This window comes from Pholis gunnellus, assembly GCF_910591455.1.
Source record: "Pholis gunnellus genome assembly, chromosome: 10".
Taxonomy (NCBI): domain Eukaryota; kingdom Metazoa; phylum Chordata; class Actinopteri; order Perciformes; family Pholidae; genus Pholis; species Pholis gunnellus.
The window spans coordinates 12,474,468-12,494,972 of NC_136537.1; the positions used below are offsets into that span (position 1 = coordinate 12,474,468).

At 41.5% G+C, this 20,505-nt stretch overlaps 4 protein-coding genes across 5 annotated transcripts in view; 2 read left to right on the plus strand and 2 right to left on the minus strand.

Annotated features, from left to right (window-relative positions):
* The window catches only part of ndst1b (N-deacetylase/N-sulfotransferase (heparan glucosaminyl) 1b), a 36,600-nt gene extending 33,970 nt beyond the window's left edge, over positions 1-2,630 (plus strand). The window contains exons 13-15 of the mRNA XM_079167060.1: positions 360-469; positions 923-1,025; positions 1,149-2,630. Of these exons, the coding sequence (XP_079023186.1) occupies positions 360-469; positions 923-1,025; positions 1,149-1,268 (333 nt within the window). The 3' untranslated portion in view covers positions 1,269-2,630. The remainder of the gene's footprint in view (positions 1-359; positions 470-922; positions 1,026-1,148) is intronic.
* Positions 2,631-4,099: 1,469 nt separating this feature from the next.
* cd74a (CD74 molecule, major histocompatibility complex, class II invariant chain a) lies at positions 4,100-8,886 on the plus strand. Of its 2 annotated transcripts, none has more exons than XM_079167745.1 (9): positions 4,100-4,310; positions 5,257-5,426; positions 6,071-6,156; positions 6,317-6,370; positions 6,452-6,535; positions 6,625-6,703; positions 7,307-7,507; positions 7,616-7,669; positions 8,162-8,886. In XM_079167745.1, exons 1-9 carry the CDS (start codon positions 4,222-4,224, stop codon positions 8,164-8,166), a joined length of 822 nt encoding a protein of 273 aa, XP_079023871.1. In that variant the 5' UTR covers positions 4,100-4,221; the 3' UTR covers positions 8,167-8,886. The 2 variants fall into 2 exon arrangements, with proteins under 2 accessions (XP_079023871.1, XP_079023870.1); XM_079167744.1 differs by having other exon boundaries at positions 4,102-4,310; positions 6,449-6,535.
* An 8,561-nt stretch (positions 8,887-17,447) lies between these two features.
* LOC306701866 (putative UDP-sugar transporter protein SLC35A4) lies at positions 17,448-18,719 on the minus strand. Its single transcript, XM_079167293.1, has one exon. It carries the CDS (start codon positions 18,710-18,712, stop codon positions 17,735-17,737), a length of 978 nt encoding a protein of 325 aa, XP_079023419.1. The 5' UTR covers positions 18,713-18,719; the 3' UTR covers positions 17,448-17,734.
* Positions 18,720-19,243: 524 nt separating this feature from the next.
* Positions 19,244-20,257, minus strand: LOC306701868 (SLC35A4 upstream microprotein-like; the record flags this gene model as incomplete). The annotated part of the gene is made up of 3 exons (XM_079167295.1): positions 19,244-19,459; positions 19,789-19,887; positions 20,243-20,257. The coding sequence occupies 3 exons, from the start codon at positions 20,255-20,257 to the stop codon at positions 19,262-19,264; spliced, it is 312 nt and encodes a 103-aa protein (XP_079023421.1). The 3' UTR covers positions 19,244-19,261.
* Between the last annotated feature and the right edge of the window lie 248 nt (positions 20,258-20,505).

Sequence of the window (20,505 nt, forward strand, 5' to 3'; positions counted from 1 at the left end):
GAAAGAGGCTTGTTGACTCTTTTTGCACAGTTCTTACGGGCAGTGTGTTAAATCTTCTGGACCACGAGGGAAGGGAGCTGCCCTTTAGGGACAGTCCCTGAAAAACAAGCTTTTGTTGCCCCCGAATTATAAAATCTATCTGTGGTCATTCCTGTTACAACAAAGGTTGTAGTAGTGTTATCTATTAGCAGATCATTTAATGCAGACTTTAGGTTTTCAGGAAGCTATTGTGGTAGAGGAAAGAACATTTGTATTTTTCAACCAGAAACATTTTGAAATTGATAAAAAATGATTGCAGTAATGAAGACAGTCCTGCTCCTGTTCTGACGTTTGGTTGCCTGTTTGTGTGTCTCACTCAGCTGTTAGTCTTGGATGGACAGATGCTGAAGACTGAGCCGGCTTCAATCATGGATAAAATCCAGAAGTATCTGGCCCTGGTCAACGTCATCAACTACCACAAGATCCTAGCGTGAGTATCGTCTTTCACTTTAAATCACTTGCAGAGTAATTTCATCAACTGCCATGTTTACAAATTAATTCACAGACTGATTTATAGCTTTAGACTCGGACACAGCTTACATTTAGTTGTCGTTTGTCACTTTTCAACACGTGTGTACGGTTCCAAACAAGTTAAGTTAAGTGCAAATGAAACAAAGCAGATATGTAAGACTTCATTTTATTCATCTGGCAGAAATCAGGTCTTACTATAGAGCATTTTTTTAGACTTTGGGTAAAGATGCCGACCATGAACCGCATCGTCCCCATTTCATCCTTCTACTTCATTCCCAAAAATCACCCAAAATTGTGGTGGTGTTGTTTTTTTGACATAGCCATGGGGAGGTTTTGATTGGTAACAGTAGATTTGAACTCTAAATGAAGTACTCTGTAGTTCACTATTCTTTTATGCATGTATTATGTACAGGTTCGACCCTAAGAAAGGGTTCTGGTGTCAGCTGCTGGAGGGAGGGAAGACCAAGTGTTTGGGGAAGAGTAAAGGGCGCAGGTACCCCGACATGAACCCTGAGGTATGAGACTTTTGCTCTAAAAAAATACATTTTACCAGCTGTTGATATTTAACCTTTCATTTTTTTCCACTTTTGATCATATGTTTTAGAGGTGATTTCATCTTGTCTCCTTGTCTCCTTCAGTCGCAGGGCTTGCTCAGGGAGTACTATAGGGATCACAACATTGAGCTGTCCAAGCTGCTCTACAGGATGGGTCAGCCGCTGCCCAGCTGGCTCAGAGAAGAGCTGGTCCACACCAGGTAGCAGCACCACGGGGGGGAGACCACAGCTCCACACACTGAACTTCACCCTGCTGGGGTGGCCTGAAATGTTGAAGATCCCAAATAGTTTTGAAAGGGACTGATATATATATATATATATATATCGACAATTGAAGATGGGATGCCCAACCAGAACTCAAAACTTAATTGTGATCTTCCCAAATGAGCAGGACAGCAGTGGATGATGAGCAAGACGAGAGCGTAGTAGTTGCTTTGAGCAGCTGTTATCGCTCCGCTCTCTCTCTCCCTGAGCTTCCAGATGCTGTTACTCCCCTGCAGGACAAACCAGGACCACGGATGTCCTAGTGATGGCCTCTGCTGTGTCCTGCAGAAGAAGCAAAGGCTCAGTGGTGCATAGCAGGAACCTTCAGTCACTGTTTGATAATCACATCCCTGCTCTCCTTAATCAAACATCTCTTCTTCGCATGGACTTCATCTTGAAAATCAAAGGAAGGAAAAAAAAAAAAACAGTCTGAAGCTTGAGCATTCTTCACGGTTTGGAAGAATGGAAAACAGATGGAAAAGATGAACACAACGTCACCTGTGTCTACAGGGAAGAGTTGTTGTGTTTGGAGCACATGAAAACAGGCAACTTAACATTGACTTCAATGGATGACAGCCTGATTGACAAAGAGACAATGGTGGCAAATGCCTTTGACATAAGTGTTTATAAGTTTGTATGAGAGGAGAATGAGACATCTGGAGTCTTGACTCAGGCTGCATGTTGTAGCCTTATCGATAGGCCTTGGTAGTATCTAGTTATTGCATTTACAAGTGCCAGGACAGAATCTTCATTGAAATATTACCACGTGGACTTTTGAGGGTTCCTTTTTTTTTTTTTTTTTTTAAGTGATGTTTTCTTTAATTTCCTCAGATTTTTGTTTTTAACGTTTCTGTAATGCTGACAGCAATGCATTATTGTAGAATGTACCAAAACTAAACCATTTTAGCTCAGTTTTCTCCAATAGGCCGGATGTACAGAAGACGGGTTTGTTAAACTGTTCGGCTCGGCCTCCTGTGCAGTCGGTTCAGACCACTGACTTGGCTCGAGCAGGAGCAGTGGGATATATGTCGTAAGCACAATATTTAAGGCACTCAAGAAAACATCGCTTCTGAACATACAGGTTACTGGAAAGCACACTAACAAAAATGGATCCTACCACAGTCTGTGAAGAAGATCATAAGCTAGCTACTGTATGTTTAACTACACATTGTGGTCAGAGAGATTCAGATAGTGTACAGAACGAGATTAGGCATTTCAAATCTGTTTTCTGCTTTGGATTCTTCTTTTTCTTTTGTCAGAACTGTATATTTTATTTCATTTCATCTATTAGATCATTTTAAGTTTGGGGGGGCGGGGTGGGAGGGAGAGAAGCTGTCTCTGGGAAACACGTTAAAAGTTGCCAGGCAGAACAACAGAATGCCCATTGAAACCATACAGACGTTTGGTTGTCGGTTAAGGTGTTACCACTGCAACTAGATGTCAAGCATAGATAACAAAAAGCTGCTCTTATTGCAATAGTTTTGTACAATGTTCTGATGTGATATCAATGCACATGTTGGTCCTTTCATTTCCCGACTTTGTAATGTACATAATACGCAACCTTCGGTAGACCTAAATTATTGAATGTGTTTGGGTTTACACTCTCCATCAGCCCATTCCCATAGTGTGAAGTGTCAGTGCTGTGCTGAGGGGAGTTTGGATCACTTCATCGTGCAGAGGTGTGTCGCTGAGATTGTTTCCTCTTGTTCCTCTCACTGCCAACTATTGTACACAGGTACTGAGTCTCTCCATATAAAGTATTAAGTGATAACACATAACAGCAATGATGGTACTAATCTCCTGGACTGTATGATAAAGATTTGTAATTGTTGTCAATAATTTTTACATTGTAACTAATATTGTCGGTGCTTTTTAATTTGCAAATAAAACACCACTGTATTTTTCAATAGTTTGATCTGCTTTCCCCTCATTTCTCAGTTGAGTTCCTACCTGTTTATTATCAACACACTTTTAGTTAATTACGCATTAAATTTAGTGCAAGCAGGATGGCGGTGTCTGCTGTTGTGCATTTCTAGAAATGTACGTCACTGTCGGGCGATAACAAGGTCTCTTTGTCTTTTGGTTTCACTTCATGTTGAGGTGCTTTCTGGACTGAAATAACCAAGTCTCTAAATGTTATTACAGCATAATACACTTTTGAATTGTCCTTCTGATGACCCTGGGTAGAATAACATGTGGCTCATGTAATTTATTTATTTTTCATTCCTCGTTTGGGAAAACACAAGAATATACCAAAGTTACATCAGGAAGTAAACATTGACCAACATATGGTAACATGAATTGCTGCATTTAAGAAGAATAATGGATTAAAGTTAAAATACATAACATAATTCCTGTTGGCATGGTCACTACTTAAATGTTGTGTTGCTCTATTGTTGGTACTGAAAATAGTTATACTTGTATTTTCATTGTTTGCTTATTTCCTTTTCCTGTAGAGCACTTTGTAACCTTGATAAAAAGGAAAAGATATCCAGATAACGTGTATTATGAGTAACCTATTCACAAGTAGTATTTGTTTTTTAACAACGTATTGGTAGCATTAAACCTACATTAATTGAATAGCCCATGTAAGCTTAGAATTAGTGCAAACAATAGATAATAACCAGTAGGACAAGTTGAGTGAAATATACTCCTTCACTGTTTTCTGCCTCTATCAACAAGTGATGACTATATTAATCGACCAATCACAGCGCTCTCAGCTCCACTGAGCCCTACGTCCAACAGCGCGTTTAAGACAGGAGGGACTTTCCACATCTTTCACCTTTCTAAAGAACGAGCCTGTGCTCCTTCCTCATTTCTGACAGCATTTATCCGCAGGACTTGTCGGACTTTCTCCAGTTTGTTGCTTTAAACTGAAGACGTTCCAGAACAGATGGCCGACTTTGCAGAAGATGCTCCCCTGTCCGGAGGGAGCCTGGCGGGCAGTGAAGAGGTCCTTGTTCCCTCTGCCGGACCCACAGGGTGAGTGGTCATCACCATCAACTTATACTCGTATCAACAGCTGTTCGCTCAGTAGTCGCAGACAATTCACATCTTTGTAACTGAAGTACGTGTTCCTCTTTGTGTAGCTGAATTAAAATATAAACCACGATTACAACTTTTTTAAAGTATGACGGTTTAAGTTGGAAGCCAAGATAATTTAGCTTATGACTTATTAATTAGCTTACTTGTTTAAATTGTGCTTTTATATTCTGTTTTTTTCCTGAATGGGATGATATCGAATCATATATTTTCTTTGCATCCGATTTGTTCCTGAAACAATAAGTTAATTTAGTTATTGCTTTCTAACACTTCATATATTTTATTTTATTTTATTTGTATTACATATTTTAAAGCATCTTTAGTTGCCTAACTTTGAATCGGACAGCAGCCACTTCACAGAAGCCGTCTGCCTAGTAACTGGTGATGCCGTCATACTATTGGTTCATAATTAACAACAGCGAAAAAAACATTGGCCAACGTTTTACATTTCAACTTAAGAGATAAATATGATTTATGAGTAACATACCAACATTCTAATAACAATGCCCAATTATATATGATGTCATTGTTTACATACTACTGTACAATGAGCTGCTGTGTTGTAGTTTAACTTTTTCACTGTAGCAACTAATAACAAAATATAAAGTTGTTGTGACCTTTTTATGAGAAAAAAAATATTTTACACCACTTTATAATTTTTTAATAGCTGTTAAATAGTTGTATGCATACTTCCTGATAACAACAGGAAGTGTGTCTTCCTGGTAACAAGTGATGCTCGCATTTTATTGGCTGATTAAGAGCAGCATATATATTCACATATATATAGATGTAACTTTAATACTTTGGAATCTTTTGTAAAAATATGAATTTATGTGTGTTTCATTTTCATGTTCTCCCCTCATAGTTCTCTATTTCTCTCCCTCAGAGGCTCCAACCGTCGTGCCTTTAAGGTGGCAGCACTGACAACCATTGCATGTCTGCTGCTGGCCAGCCAGGTCTTCACTGCCTACATGGTGTTTGGCCAGAAGCAGGAGATCCACACGCTGCAGAGAAACACAGAAAGATTGGGCAAACAGCTTGTCCGCTCATCCAAAGGTAAAAGGAGGCATGAAAGTCCCAATGATCAGACAGGGTGGTCCGAGCAGGAATGTGTCACTAATGACACATCACTCCTCTTGGAGGAGGAGGAGGAGGAGGAGGAGGAGGAGGAGGAGGAGGAGGAGGAGGAGGAGGAGGAATAAGGAATAAGGAATAAGGAGGTGGACAAGGAAGTGAGGATTTGCTTTAAGGAACTTGATACGAAACCTGCACAGAGAAATGAACATTTGCTTTCAGCTGTGCGCCATACGTATGTTGATCTTATTGTTTCGAGCAGCATCATATTACCATACTTATCTAGCATTCAAAACATCCGGTGTTGCTGTGATGAAAAAGCATCCTTTAGAGGATTGATTATCTTTTGCCTGCATTTTATTCAGTTTTAATTTTCTATTTATATGTTTTTAGTTATTTTTAGTTATTTATGTATTTATTTATTCTGTGGCGCTGACAATTTGTTTTGTAATCTTAGATCAGGTATTTGTGTGTGTGGTTAATAACACAAACAACAAATCAGTTCACTAGCTTTCAGTAAAATCAAACAAAGATCTCTCCAAAGTTCTTTTTTTTGCAATTACATATTTTTGGGGTTTTTGTTTTTCTTTGTTAATTTATTAATTTGTTTGTTTGTTTGTTCACAGCTCCAATGAGGATGCAGATGCCCATGATGAGTCTTCCTCTAATGATGGACTTGACTTTGGATGAGGACGCCAAGACACCCATGACTGTAGGTTTACACCTGCTTCCTATAAAATCCAATTCATTTAACTCGATCTAGGTGGCAACCCACTGTTGCAGATATTGACCTGGATTATGTATAATGAATGAATATGTTTCAACATGAATTCAAACACACATTATCTGACTCCTTTCTTCCCTCCCATCAGAAACTGAAGGACAGTGTTGTCAGCTTGGAGACACAGCTGAAGGACCTCATGCAGGTATGTTGCACTCGTGTGCTGTGCGTCCTCACGTCGCTGATGTTGTGTTGTCACTAAGCTTCTCGGCATGTTTTGAAGGAGGACTCTCAGCTGCCGCAGTTCAACGAGACCTTCCTGGCCAACCTGCAGAGCATGAAGCAGCACGTGAATGAGAGCGAGTGGAAGGTAAAGCCTCACACACATTTACATGGAGACTACTAAAATAAAAGATAGGCATAAAAAAATTAATTTGCATAAACGTATACATTTTGCAGAGCTTTGAGTCCTGGATGCGTTACTGGCTGATCTTCCAGATGGCCCAGCAGAATCCTGTGACCCCAACACCTGAATCAGGTTACTGCAACTTTCTTTCCTACTCTACATGTGTATATATCTGAAGCTACTTTCCAACACCAGTCCTTTGATGGGCATTGATAGTTTAAGTAATCGTTCAAATTCCATGTTACAGTTTAAAATCAGCCATCCATGACAACATTCAAATAAACATTCAAAACAAACAAACGCAGAACATTTCTAGCATTGACACAAGTATAAATAATAACTAGTTTCTGTCAAATGTTTTGCTATTGTCACTGAGTTTCTAGGTGGAGAGGTTGTTATATGGTGCAAAGGGTAATAAGTGTTATTTCCTGCACTGCTCACGGTGAAACTTGAAGCAAAGATTTAGCCTTGCCTTCAAGGAATAGTTTGACAAAAGGCTTATTTGCTCTCTGAAAGGGAGTTACATGAGAAGATCAATACCACTCTTCTATGCTAACCATCTGCTGGCTGTAGCTTCATATTAAATGGCTACATAGGATGATGGTACCGATCTTCTAACTTTCGTCAGGAAAGCAAATACGTGCAATTCCTCCAAATCCCTATTACTTTAACTTTGCTGCAGTCACCAGTAATTATTAAAACTATTTAATGTCCTCTACTATTTCCATCCCTCAGCCTCTGTGATCAAGACCAAATGCCAGACGGAGGCAGCAACTGGAGCCAGCAAGGTCGGTGTCTACAAGCCCCAGTGTGACGAGCAGGGCCACTACAAGCCCATGCAGTGCTGGGCCCCCACCGGCTACTGCTGGTGCGTGGACGAGACTGGCACGCCCATCGAGGGCACCAGCATGCGCGCCCGCCCCGACTGTCGCAGAGGTAGAAGACACAGATTAAAGGACTTTTGATTCAACGCTACGTCTGTAGCTTTTTCATGCGAGGCTGTCATGAATGATGAACTTAATTGCCCCTTTTTCTTTTTTTCAGTTCGACCGAGGATGGTTGCACCCATGCTGATGCAGAAGACCCTCAGTGTTGACGGTGAGTGCCTCGTATTAGGTTTTTTTTTTAGTGGATTCGTTTTTTTTGCTATTGCCAAGATGCAAAAACTGGTACAATTATTGAAATCACTAACTCATCAACTCTATTGACCAGGTATGCTAAACCACAAGCACATTGTCTGCTTTACACTAAGTCTGGAATTCTAAAACACACTTTTTGATATAACTACAGATGGTCATCTACATCAGATTTGGGAGAGAGTCTTTGAGGACTGTAACTGCAATATACTGTTTTGTGTTTATGGTACCAGACAGATCTTCAGTCAAAGTCAATAAAGTAAACATATTGTATTTGTTTTGCAAGAAATGTAAAATATTCTGTGCTTATGTTTTTGGGGTGTTAAATCTTGGCAAAGACGGCCCTAGTTTCAGAAATTGTTTTAGCAATTGTGAAAAAAACTGTTAAGATGTTTATTCACTAGCTTGTGTTACTACTCATCATCACATGTTATGTACTTTTTCTTTTCTCCAGAGTGAAAACAAATGAAGCAGAGGGTTTGCAGTTTCTTTTCATCAAGCTCCACAGACATGAGAAAAAGTTATTTTAAGCTGGATGCAGACCCGCCTACAGTTAATGCTTTAATTCCTGATCAGTGCACTTCCATGTAATTTCTGATTTTTACTATTTTGCTGGCTGCTTGAAATAAAATCAATATAGGGCTGTTACAGTGTATTGCTTTTAATGTTTAATCTTTTTTGTCTTTTATATATTTTGGAGGTGTTCTTCTCATTTTAATCTTGATATTCATATAATCACACTTTTCTCCCTGACCTCTAGCATGTAGACATGGAGGTAGTTCAGTTTTGACGACATCGTCTGGGAAGTCTTCCTGCACGCTACAACAATGGAGGCAAATTTGTTTATGGTGCATATAGCATTGAAACATTACATTTAAAAAATAACAGCCAGACTCTTTCCTGATTTGATAATCTACAGACCACACTGAACAACAGTCTGGATTATTCAGAGTAACGGGGACACAGACTCTCAAGAGAGGTTTTTGTTAATGCTGTGAGCACCACAAATTAACCTCAGATAAATAAAACCCAAACTATCTGCATGGCTAGATATGAGTTTAGTGAGAATATATTCTTTGTAATTTGGGGGAACCTACTCTTTAAAAAGACTGTGAACGTGTGAGATGGAGACTGAGGATGTTTGTGATAAGAAGGTTCAATAAAGTTTTCCTAACCACACTATTTGCATTGTTATCTTATACCTGATAAGATTCACTGATACTGCTCACTTACCTCTTCCATCAGTTTTTAGTTTAGAGTTTCACTTCTTATTGACGCACACTGGACTCACTCAGTTTTAGACATTTGCTGTTCAAGAACTTAAAACATGGAGAAATTATCGATTTAATCATCCTTTAGTCCTTTGATTATCACTCTTTTGTACAGGGTTTTGCAACCACCTATAACTTCTTTCCCCAACACAGCAGTCAAACAACCAGTTCAAGCAGTTTTATTTGTCATTAAATCATAACATTACAAGACCACTGGTCCTACTAAAGGAGAGCCTGAAGGGAGAGAAGAAGAGGTGGGCAACACAAGGTGCACCAAAGAAAGATGGTAAAAGAATAATCACTACAACCAAAATACACCTCTCACCCGCTGACTGGAATTAAAGACAGCTCGAGCTCATCAGTCACTACGCAAACAACCAGTAACTAATATATACAGTCTGACCTTTTCATGTCATGCATCAGCAGGAAATACATCTGAACGTAGTCATCAAATATAGTGACACGTTGGCAGACTGACATACATCTATAGCATAAAGCCATGACTTACCGCAGGTACTATGAATTACCACAATTGTATATTTGAGTGGGGTGGGCTGTGTTAAATCAGCTTTCCTAAGAAAAGTACAGATACTTCCTATCTGACTCCACATATGGCCCTTGAAAATCACAGTGTGCCTCTAACCCTTGAACTCAGTGTGGGCCTCAAACATGAGGTGAAAAAGAAGAGGCCTACCACACTTTGAGCTTGGCCTTTTCTTTCCCAAGCACCTTCTCACTGACACACCTGTTCCTCCTTCCTCATCTGTCTTCCCTATAATTAACTGGATCGCCTAATTTCCCCGTACTGTACAACGCTAACAAGCTGGCCAGTTTAAATGAGGCAGTGCTTATCATCAAATCAATGCAATTAAAGTAACCGGATCTGCTGGGCAAAGAACAGAACCATTGTGTTGTTGACGTGCAAAAATTGCAATGGCATGATTCATTTGGGGGTATTTATTCCTGCTCTGAGGAAGTGCTGCGTGTCCTAGAGCACAGGTCTTCCCTTTTTTAAGAGATGTGAGGAAGAGGAGCTGAAGAAAATCGGAAGTCAGGTGAGAATAAAGGCACTGAACACAGTCACCAGTTGGTAGTCAACACCTACAGACAAACTGACCAGAGGGTAAGTGCTTTACTTGACTTGCTGAGTTTATGGTCTTTCAATGCATTTTTTTAGGTCCAGTTGTAGATTATTGGAGATTATAGAACTTTTGTATTTTGAACCTAAGAGTTGTCCGGTTGGGTGGAGACCTTTTTTAGCAGCTTTTAATAATGCTTGAGATGTACGGCATCACTGACAAAACAGGGAGTTTTAAACAATTTTGCAATTGGAATCGAGAAAACGATATAAACCACATTTAGAAAAGAAAGTTATTCAAATAAAATGTTCTGTCGTTACCTAAAAAAAACCCTGTATATAGGCAAAGTTCATTTCGGTTACAGATGGTCGAATTTAACGCCTTTTATGATCTGTTAAATGTTACGAAGGTGCCTTACTGTAAATAAAAAAGCATGTTAGGTAATATTTAAAAAATGTCTTTTTCAGGACTTGAGACTCCACTCTGGAACTTGACATTTTCAGGTGTCGCTGACAGTCCTCCTGCCTACGATGACACTGAATCAGAGACCGATTCTGTTGCTGCTGTTGGCACTCGCTGCCACTTCAGAAGCGGCCCCTTCTCCTTGTGTACTGGATATGACTCGGTGTGTGTGCGACGTTATGGTTATCCGCAACCCACAAAGTCTGAATTGTTTCAATGCTTTGGAGCTGGAGCTGAGAGATGGCAAACTGAATGTAAGCTTATCTGAGATGAAAACATTCCTGGGGCCAAATGTTTTTCTCTTATCACAGGTAGAAAAACTCATTTTCAATAACGTCACAATCCCTTCTTCATTCATCAGTGCAGTGATCCCTCTTCTGTCATTCACAAAGTTGAACACAATTAACATAATTTCATCAACTCTGAAAGGTGTCTGGCCTTTAGAGTATCCAGAGTTACCGAAAGCGCCTCAAATAAAAACGCTCCTCCTAGAAGACGTAAGAGTGGACCCCGTTCTCCTACAGCCCTCATTCCAGGGGCTCCATCGCTGGTTGTTTGGTTCCCTGAAATCTCTGGTCCTTGTTCGTTGCGGCCTGGTTGAGATTGACTGCAGCTGGGCTCAAAAAGTAGAAAACCTGGCGCAGCTCGATCTGTCAGAGAACCCCATCTCTTACACGAGCCTGCAGAATATCACACATTGCTCCTCTCTTTCATTCAACCGTCTGAAATCTCTTCATCTGAGACGCAGCAACCTCGCCTCCCTCCAGTCTCTCTGCAGGCTCCTGAGTCTCACCCCTGCCCTCACCGTGCTTGATGTCAGCGGGAACAATTTCTCAATCGTCCACTATCCGCAATGCCCCCAGTTGAAGCCGCTCAGGATGCTCAATCTGTCCCACTCTGGGATCACAGAGATTAATTTGCTGAACTCTTCTTCTCTGGAAGAACTGGATCTAAGTTATAATGTTCTGGAGGAATTCAACAACCCCCCACTGACCCTGAAAAGGCTGAATTTGTCTCATAACCGCCTCATACGTCGCCCCTGTCTGGATAACCTGCCTCAGCTCCAGGAGCTGAAGGTGGACAGTAACCAATTTACCATCTTGATGAATGAGACATGTGTGGGCCAGAACAACACAGACGGTGCGTCTGTGGTGGACCAGCAGGGGAATCAGACAATGAATTCCTCACTTGAAACAAGTGTGAATCCGACCTCTGGGACACAACGCAACCACTCTCCTCTCTGCCTGTCACTCTTCATGGGTTTATTGTCATACCTCCTTTCTTTTTGTTGATTGTTTGCAGAAAACATCTTTGTGTGTACGCTTCTGTGGTGATGCTATAGGCCGGGACCATCGACCGAAGGGTCGGCGCGGCATTACCAGCTGTAACAGCCGTGTCAGAGCAACTAGTAACTGATCTATAAAAGCATTAAAAACTGTTAATAACATTATTGGTCAATTTCAACCTATATCCACATTTTAAGGGTGCCATAGAAAGTGGCAACCTTGTGAGTGATAAAATGGAAAATGAATACAGGATAAATCGGTTTCACGCATTTTCTTTTAATCTCTCCATTGTTTGCAATATCTTTGTATATCTAAATGATTCAATAAATCTGATAAATTCAAACCTGTTACTAATACATGCGTCTGATCTCTTTCTGTTATTTCAAAAATACAATGTAAAAGTGTTTTACGGTAATTATTTCATAGTTTTTACTGCTCATACCCTCAGTTGTGCCATGTGTGTCCATCTTGGTGACTACACCCTGATCACCCAGACCAGTGAAAGTAGATTCTGGCTCATTAATATTTCAGTGCAGTGTAATGAAATCCAGGTGACCTGGCTGTGGTGGCTGTGGTACACATACGCATGGGATGGCCACTGTGAACATGAACGCACCTGTAAGTACCTTATTTTATCAACCACGTCAGTGTGTAAAGATGGGAAAGACATTAGGAGAACTAAGTCTGCTGTGTTTTCAGTTTTGACCCAATTTCCATGTTTCTCCAGTTGTGTGAGGGAGGAGAAACCGTGAGAGTGGGTGTAGTTCTGACTGCGCTCCCAGGTGAAGCAAAGACAAAAAAATGTAAAGTCTGTAAATTTGCTCTGCTGTCGTTGTAAATTTGTGTTTAAATGTTTGTTTTTTTGTGTTTGGTTAAAGACGATGTAGTTATTGGTGAGGAAGGACGTGGTTTGGACTACAAATCGGGAAAGGATAAGGTAAAACATTTGGATTCGCTTCAATCAACATTCAGCAATTTGCTTTCTGAAACCTCTGTGATGTTGTAATGTGTTTTTCAATCAGGAAGCAAAATCCTTCTCCTTTGACCTAGTTGTGACTGTTGACAACATACAGGTACAAAAGAGCTTCTGACCTCAAAGTGACTGTGTTAGAGCTGTACTCCGCTAAGCCTCTTTATAGCTTTTTTATCACCAAACCTTTTTTGGAATGTCTGGAAACTAAAAGTCAGAATATAAATCTGCAGAGTTTCCACCCTGAGTTCCTGCAGCCTCTCACTGAGTCCGTATCAGACGGTTTCAATGGAGCGCTGCTGATATGTGGAGCCTCCACAGAGAAGATTAGCGCTCTGATTGACCAAACTATCATCAAACAGGTGAAGCTCCAAACAAAACTACCCTTAATAATGGCAGCTTTTATCCATCACTATTCATGTTACCCTTGACTCTGTCATAGGTCTTGGCAGATCTGTTTAGTCGTATGTTGTCACAAGGGAAAGAGGAGTTGTTCATCTCTGTGTCGTTCATTCAGGTTTGTCCTTCTATTTAGTAGCATCGCCATAAATCATATTAGACACAATATGGTGCAGGATAACTTCTGATGTTTATCAATGTCAGTTTTACCCAGATGGCAATGCTGTGGATCTCCTGAGCCCCAATATACAGGCTCTAAAACTTGTGGCACACCCCGTCCTTGGAAGGTGAGTGCAGCTGAAGACCATCGATATATCAAAACACAACAAACACATACGTACACACCACTTGTACTTTACCATAGTATGAAGTGTAAACCAAAGGATTAGTCTTTGTCTATTTTCTCAGTCTTGTAGGAGGTTTATGTGAGGTGTGTGTGTGCTCAGCAGAAGAAGCCTATACTCTGTATGAAACATGCAGGGAGACCCTGAAGGCCGATGTAGGCTCCATTTCTAGCAGGTAAAGCACAGTCCAAACCGACTCTGGCCATGTAATCCATCAACTGAATTACTTTGAATGGATTCATTACTATGGGCGGGCTCAACAGAACTAAGTGTCTTACTGTCGCATTAGTGATTGGATTGTCACGGAGCAAATTTGTATCTTGTTTTCTCATTAGGACGTTGACATTCAAGGTCGAGTCCTGAGCTTTATGAATGAATTGACTTGTTACTGTCACTACATGCTCACCGTGGTGCGTGTGCTTCCCTCAGATGTAGTTCCCTGTTCTCAGTGGCTGTTGAGTGGAAACTTCATCCAGAGGAGGGGGAGGCGGAGGTGTGCCGCAGCAGACTGCAGCTGTTCAGACTGGCAGGAGGAGCCAGCAGGACTGACCTTAGAGGGTTAGTCATGTACTCAATTACAGTCAGCTATCTGTTACATGGGCCAGAGGAACTGAAGATGATATGCTGATGTTCAGCTAAATGTTTAACAATATTCTGACTGATTGGAGATTTTCCCTGTGAATTAAAGCGGTACAAGAAAGGGGCAAAGGATCTTCTGCTGGAGGAGGAAATGCTTTTAAATGGAACCAAAGCATTGGTTACAACCTATTAACCCTTTTTTCCCCAGTATGCCCGTCCTGGTGATGTGCATGCTGGCTCACTGTCACACCAGCTTACTGTGACACACGGATAGAACAAAGCCAACGCTAATTTACGACAAGTCAAAATCTCTGCAGTGAAAGATAAATATGAATCAAGTCAAATCAACGGTGAAGACATTTGCTTCCCATGTAAACATTATCAAAATCATGCAAGATCTTCTGCCATGGAAGGATGTTATTTCAGCCAGATTTCATATTCACTGAATTACATTCATGTCTACTTTACTAGTCAATTAAATAAGCCTTGCAGCTTGATGGGTGATGATGATGATGATGATGATGATGATGGTGGTGGTGGTGGTGGTGGTGAAAAAAGCTCAAGTAACACCTCAGAAAACTAAAAGGCTTGAGGTTGCACTGTGCACATTTCCCTGTTTGTATAAAACAGTATATTGATTTATTGTACACTACCGGCATGAAACTGCATACTAACAAGTTCAGTATACACTGTATATAATTAGTATGTGATGTCAGGAAAAGGTAATTAATACTGATGTGGAAAACGTCTGATCAATCTTCACTTTGATGAATGATAGAACACACTTCATGAGCCTCAGCTGTCCTTATTTGAATATAAGTTTATTACAACACAAACCTGATTAAGATCTTGGCAGAGCATGTATAGCGGGGACACAGTCAAACAACTTAAAGTAGCATTACTTTTGCTTAGCTTTATAAAGCATGCCCTGCATCTCACATAATCGCATAAAATCACACCACCAGGGAGGAGGCTAAACAATGTGTATCAAGACTATTCATCATGGGAATCTGGAACATCGCCGAGGTCTTTATCTTCATCTCAACACCTAGAGCCTCCTCACATAAAGCATGCCACGTTTAAAGAACTCGGAGGCCTTGTGAAATACAGAACCATGACAACACGTCGAATAATTTTCTTCTACAAACACTTTCCAGAGTCAGCCCACTGGTGAGGGTTGTGGACCAAGCCCAGTGTGAAGCCACAACAAGTGACAAGATCCTGCCTTTCCTCCTAGACGATGCCGTAACAGGAAACAGCAGGACGGCCCTCATCTACTGTATCAACCCTCAAGGTAAGTGGTCCTCTGAGCCCGGCCACACCAACTTACCCAGAATCCTTTGAGCGTAGAAATAACTTTTCTTTATCCATCAGGTCTTCTAGACGACGAGACCCCCTCCGCTTTAGCTTTGGCCCAGAAAGCGAGAAGATTGGTGACCAAGGCCACTGTTTATCGCTGGTGTCCAAGAGCAACCGAGCAAAAGATCAGAGATAACATCGTGGACCAAAGAAACGGGATGACGTCGCAGGGGGAAAGTGAAGTTCACAACACCCTCAGGCTAGCAGAGCTGACCCAAAACCTGCAGGTTATTCATGTAATAAACCTGTAAATAAATAGTGCTTTCTCAGCGTAATCCGTAGAGACTAAATGAGGTCATAGCTGAAATACATTCTGCCATCTTTCAAACAGATTGTGAAAAATCAGTCTTGGGAGAAGAGGAGAGAAGAGTCAAAGAAGATCAAAGGCAAAACACAGGTTCCTAAAGTCTTACACATTTCCACAAACAGATTATGTGTGTTCCCAACATTATGAAACGAGTACCATGTTTTGCATTGATTTGACAGAGTTGTCGGACTCCAGATAACAATTTGCAGAGCAGTGATCACAGAGAGGGTACAGACACAATGAAATACTTGCAAGCCCAACTGAAACAGGAAATGGAAGAACATATCAGAGGTAATTTAATGTGGTATGAAATATGCTTATATAGGGACAATATGATATTGAGTGTTTCTCATATCCACAGAGGGTAAAGGGGATGTATGGAAAGTGCAGGAGAGAGTAGGAAGAATCCAGCAGCTGAGGGATGCTCTCAGAGAGGAGACACTCAAGAGTGGGGCTGCTGCAGAGAGATCTGACCTCTGCCAACAAGTAATGCTCTCTATCAATTAAATATGATATTGTTTGCCTATATGAGATTGGATAATGTGTTTACAAGGCTTTGTGGATACCCCATTAAACATATTAACACGATTTATGTGTGTGTGACAGTGGGTTGCACACACTCAGACATTTATTTTGCCAATTTAAGTCTCAGTTGGAATACAGCAAAGCACAGGAACAGAGGAGGCAACTTAAGGAGGACCACTGGAGATTAATTCAGGAGGAGGTGGAGAAGATGGAGAGAGACTTGGCACAGGAACAGCTACCGGTGAGATAATGAGATACGCTGTTGTTTAACATTATTCAGTCTGTGATCTATCTCAGCTGAGGATGCTGAGTCAGTTTGAATTAATTCAAGGCTGGATTTATGGTGGGCAGTGGAAACTACTGCATGTGCAACTTAATGCTGTACTTTTATGGTTTCATCCATTCCTCTGCTAGACAGAAGGCCCCCAGAGAGACCTGCTGGTGCTGACCACAGAGAGGCGGGTCCTGGTGCTGCAGATAGAGGCCCTGCGCGCTGAGGCCCAGCAGGCTGAGAGAGACCTGCAGGATCAATATCATCAACACCAAACAGAGCTGCACTGCCTAAGAGACGAGAGCCTGCAGGTTCGTCAGTGAGAGACCACTGATTCACTTTTTCCATTTAATTCATTTTTTTACTAGTTTTATAGTCTCCTTCACCTATAGGTATATAGATAATTCATTTTCTGTGTTACATGTTTTACTGCAGGTGTTCAGAGTGTTTCGTCAGGTAAGTGAGGAGCAGAGGAGGATGTCAGAGGGAAGATACAGAAGTGTGTTGCTGGAAGCTGTGCAGGATGCCGTCTACCTCTCTGCCCAGAACCAGGAGCTGCAGGCGGACAACAAACAACTGCGTAAAGGTCAGTGTATGCTCCTCAACCTCTGGCTGTTATGTTGGAGATAGAACTTCCCCTAACTAACCTCTAACGGTAAAAGGTAGAAGATACCCAGACATGATTCTTTCTCCCAGCATTCAAACTGTGTTTTTCTTTTACAGCATTGGGCGAGTTAAAGGATACTCTAGCTGTGCGGGGTGAACCTACGGCTGAACTGTTATCCCAACAACATTGAATGTATGACTGAAAGACGTTTCTCGATCAGTGTGCTTAATGCAAATCATTAGAAATAAAACTGGTTTTGACAGTTTATTGGTTATCATGGACACACTTTGATATGCACTTTGACATTGTTCTTGAAATACAAAAATCTAAATGACACTAGCAGCACTCTTCAGAAATTCTTACCTGAAGATATAATAATTCATAATTAAATTGTGAATTAAATTTAAAAAATGTTAGTTGTCAAAGTAGTTTTCAGCTGACAAATGTTCACACATGATATGGTCTGTTGTTACACATGGAAATATGCGTTGGATTCTGGATTCCAGAAGGCAGAAAACAAATGTACAGACCGTAATGAGTTCACCGGGCCTTGTGGTTCGGTTATCAACTATCTGTAGTACATGAAAGCTGCCAGTCCAATCATAGAAACGGGTAGGAGGAAAAAAGGTGTGAGCTGCAGCCCCAAGATGGCCCAAGACAACAGAGCGTTCACCAGCATGGAGCAGGAAATGACAAACAGTCTGGTGATCCCGCTGCCGTGCTTGAGCACCACAGACATCAGAAGTCCGTTAGCTGCCTGTCCTGCTATAATGACCCAAACCACCCCCGAGTATCCCTCCAGAAAGCTCTTTTCACTTGCTGCAAAGGAGAAGGAGGAGAGCCCGTTGATAGCCACACCAAACACATAGAGGTAGAGATTCTGCAAGCTGAGGGGCAGCTTCTGGCTCTTCAGCACCCTCTCTGTGTAAACTGCTGCAAGCCCTGAAACACAGCAGTACACCAGCACAAGGAAAAGCCCCCAAGCTGTGATATGAACCCTGGGACCTTGCTCAGCTTCGACCCTCTCGGGGTCCCCTAGATCCAGGCTGCTGTAGCTGTGACACACCCCTGCACCCATGAGGAGCCCCACAGCCAGCCACTGAGAAGGCCGGAGCCTCTTGCCCAGGCAGAGGGAGTACAACAGGGCCGTGGAGGCAATTTTCAGGTTAGAGAGGACTTGGTATGAGCTTGGGTCCATGTAGGCCTGCATGAGAACCACCAGGTTGTTGTTTAGGGCGTAGAGCATCGCAGGGGCTGCATAGGGGGCCACACGGACTAGAGGTGGAGCAGCACGTAAGGCGGATGTACCCCCGGTTGAAACGAGAGTCACCAGAGAAATCAGGAGTTTGGATAACTCAATCATGACGACACACGACGAGGGGTTGAAAGGGACTTGACCGTCTACCTTGGTGAGCGAGATGAGCGGTGCATGAGAGCCATAGATGAGGACCATCAGCCCGAAGAGGACACCCCACAGAATCATCTTCACCCACCGTCTCCTAATCCTTGCTGGGGAACTCTGCCCCACATTCTGGATCACAATCATCCTCTGATTCAAAATAATCAATTTCTCCCAATCTTAATACTAGTTATAGTGAAAAACAACCCTCACTTTTGGCTATTTTTTTAAATGAAATGAGTCTCAACCATTAAAAAAAATCTATTTTAAAATACTTGTGCATTATTCTCTGTATAACTTGTGTATTTTAAACGGAACAATAAGGGTGTAGGAGACATTTGCAGGAATTACTGCCCGTTTCACACACGACCAATTCAAAATCTAACATGCTAAGATAACTGCTCCAGGCAAGTTATGAATTCTGATGGACCAAACATTAAAACCTCAAAAGTCTTCCATTGTGTGTAAACATCACACAGACACAAGCGGAAATGAAGCAGCAGTATTTAACTGAACCCAAAACAAACATCAGGCTTTTACTTTGAAATTCCAGTTGTATCATTATATCCACAGTCCAGTCTAGGCAGAAATCTTGATCCGTCACAAGCTAGCGACATAGACAGCAGCTGCAACAGTATCTCTCTCTCTCTCTCTTGTGCCCTTTACGTCAATGACAAGAATATCAGTCAGCCCGGATTATTTTGGTCCTTTTTTAAAGCTGTTCATATATTCTTTCACGGTCCTTTCAATGTTGGGCACTTGATAGTTCTGTGCCGAGTAAATGCCAGTGATCGTTCCCAGCAGCACTCCCAGGAAGGCAGAGGAGCGTAGCTTGGCCACCGCATAGCCGGCCAGAAAGCCCTTCAGAAACGGAGATCCCAACACCGAGCTTCCCTTCAACATTAAGAGAGTGACAGCACAGAGGGATTTTAAGCACAGGAACAGGACAAACAGAACATATGTACCAGTTAGATATCACAATCAAAACATCCCTTTGTCAACAATGTAACACAAAACAATCATAGGGACAAATAAACTAAACCGTCAGTGTGGGGAAATGCATTTTAATTTGAAAAATACAAAAAAGGTAAAATAAAAGGGCAAATGCTTATTTATATTTGTTCAAGGTTGGTAGACGAGGGGAAACACACAACAGCTGAAAACAATTTAAACTTATTTCACCACTGGTGTGGTAATAATCAGGGGCACCTTGAACAACTTACCTGAGGAATTCCTACAGACACCTCGCTCTCTACTCGCCTCTGGATCTCCTCCAACTGATTCTTGAGTCGTGTCAGGTCTTTTAACTGTTTCAGAGGATCCTATAATAAAAGCAATAACTCACATTGTAATTTCCAACGTTCATGTAACTGAGGATAGCTAGCGTCACTGTGCAACAAAGCCTAAAGTTACTAACACAATCTACCACGAAGAGCTTCTGTAACGAAACGGCACATTATCTCGAAGTTTGCTGGTTAGCTAATTGCAACACAACTTAACCGGCTCAATGATCGATTAAGTTTAATTAGAAGCGATCATCGCCGCGGTAACTATTTTTTTTTTTAAGCCAATTGCTGCTGAGAGGACCCGTTTTTCGTCCTCTTCTATCTAGTTACTGTAATCTGACGAAACATGAAGTTAAAACATTTAAAAACCAGAACACAGCAACTCACTCACCTTGTCATCCGCCATGTTTGCTCAGTAGGATGATCGGTGTTCGACTCATAAGCCTGGGACACTTATTATTGCTTAAGCTCGATTCACTTGGCCTGGGGTCTTGTGTCAGTGTGCCCGCAGTTTTGTTTTATAGGATAAAATAAGATACAATATATTTATCCCTCGTCTGTAACTTTATGTAAGCTGTTTTTAGATAAAAGCGTCAGCTAATGTAATATAAAACAGGTGAGGGGGGAAAATAAACAGCACCTATAACGCCTATG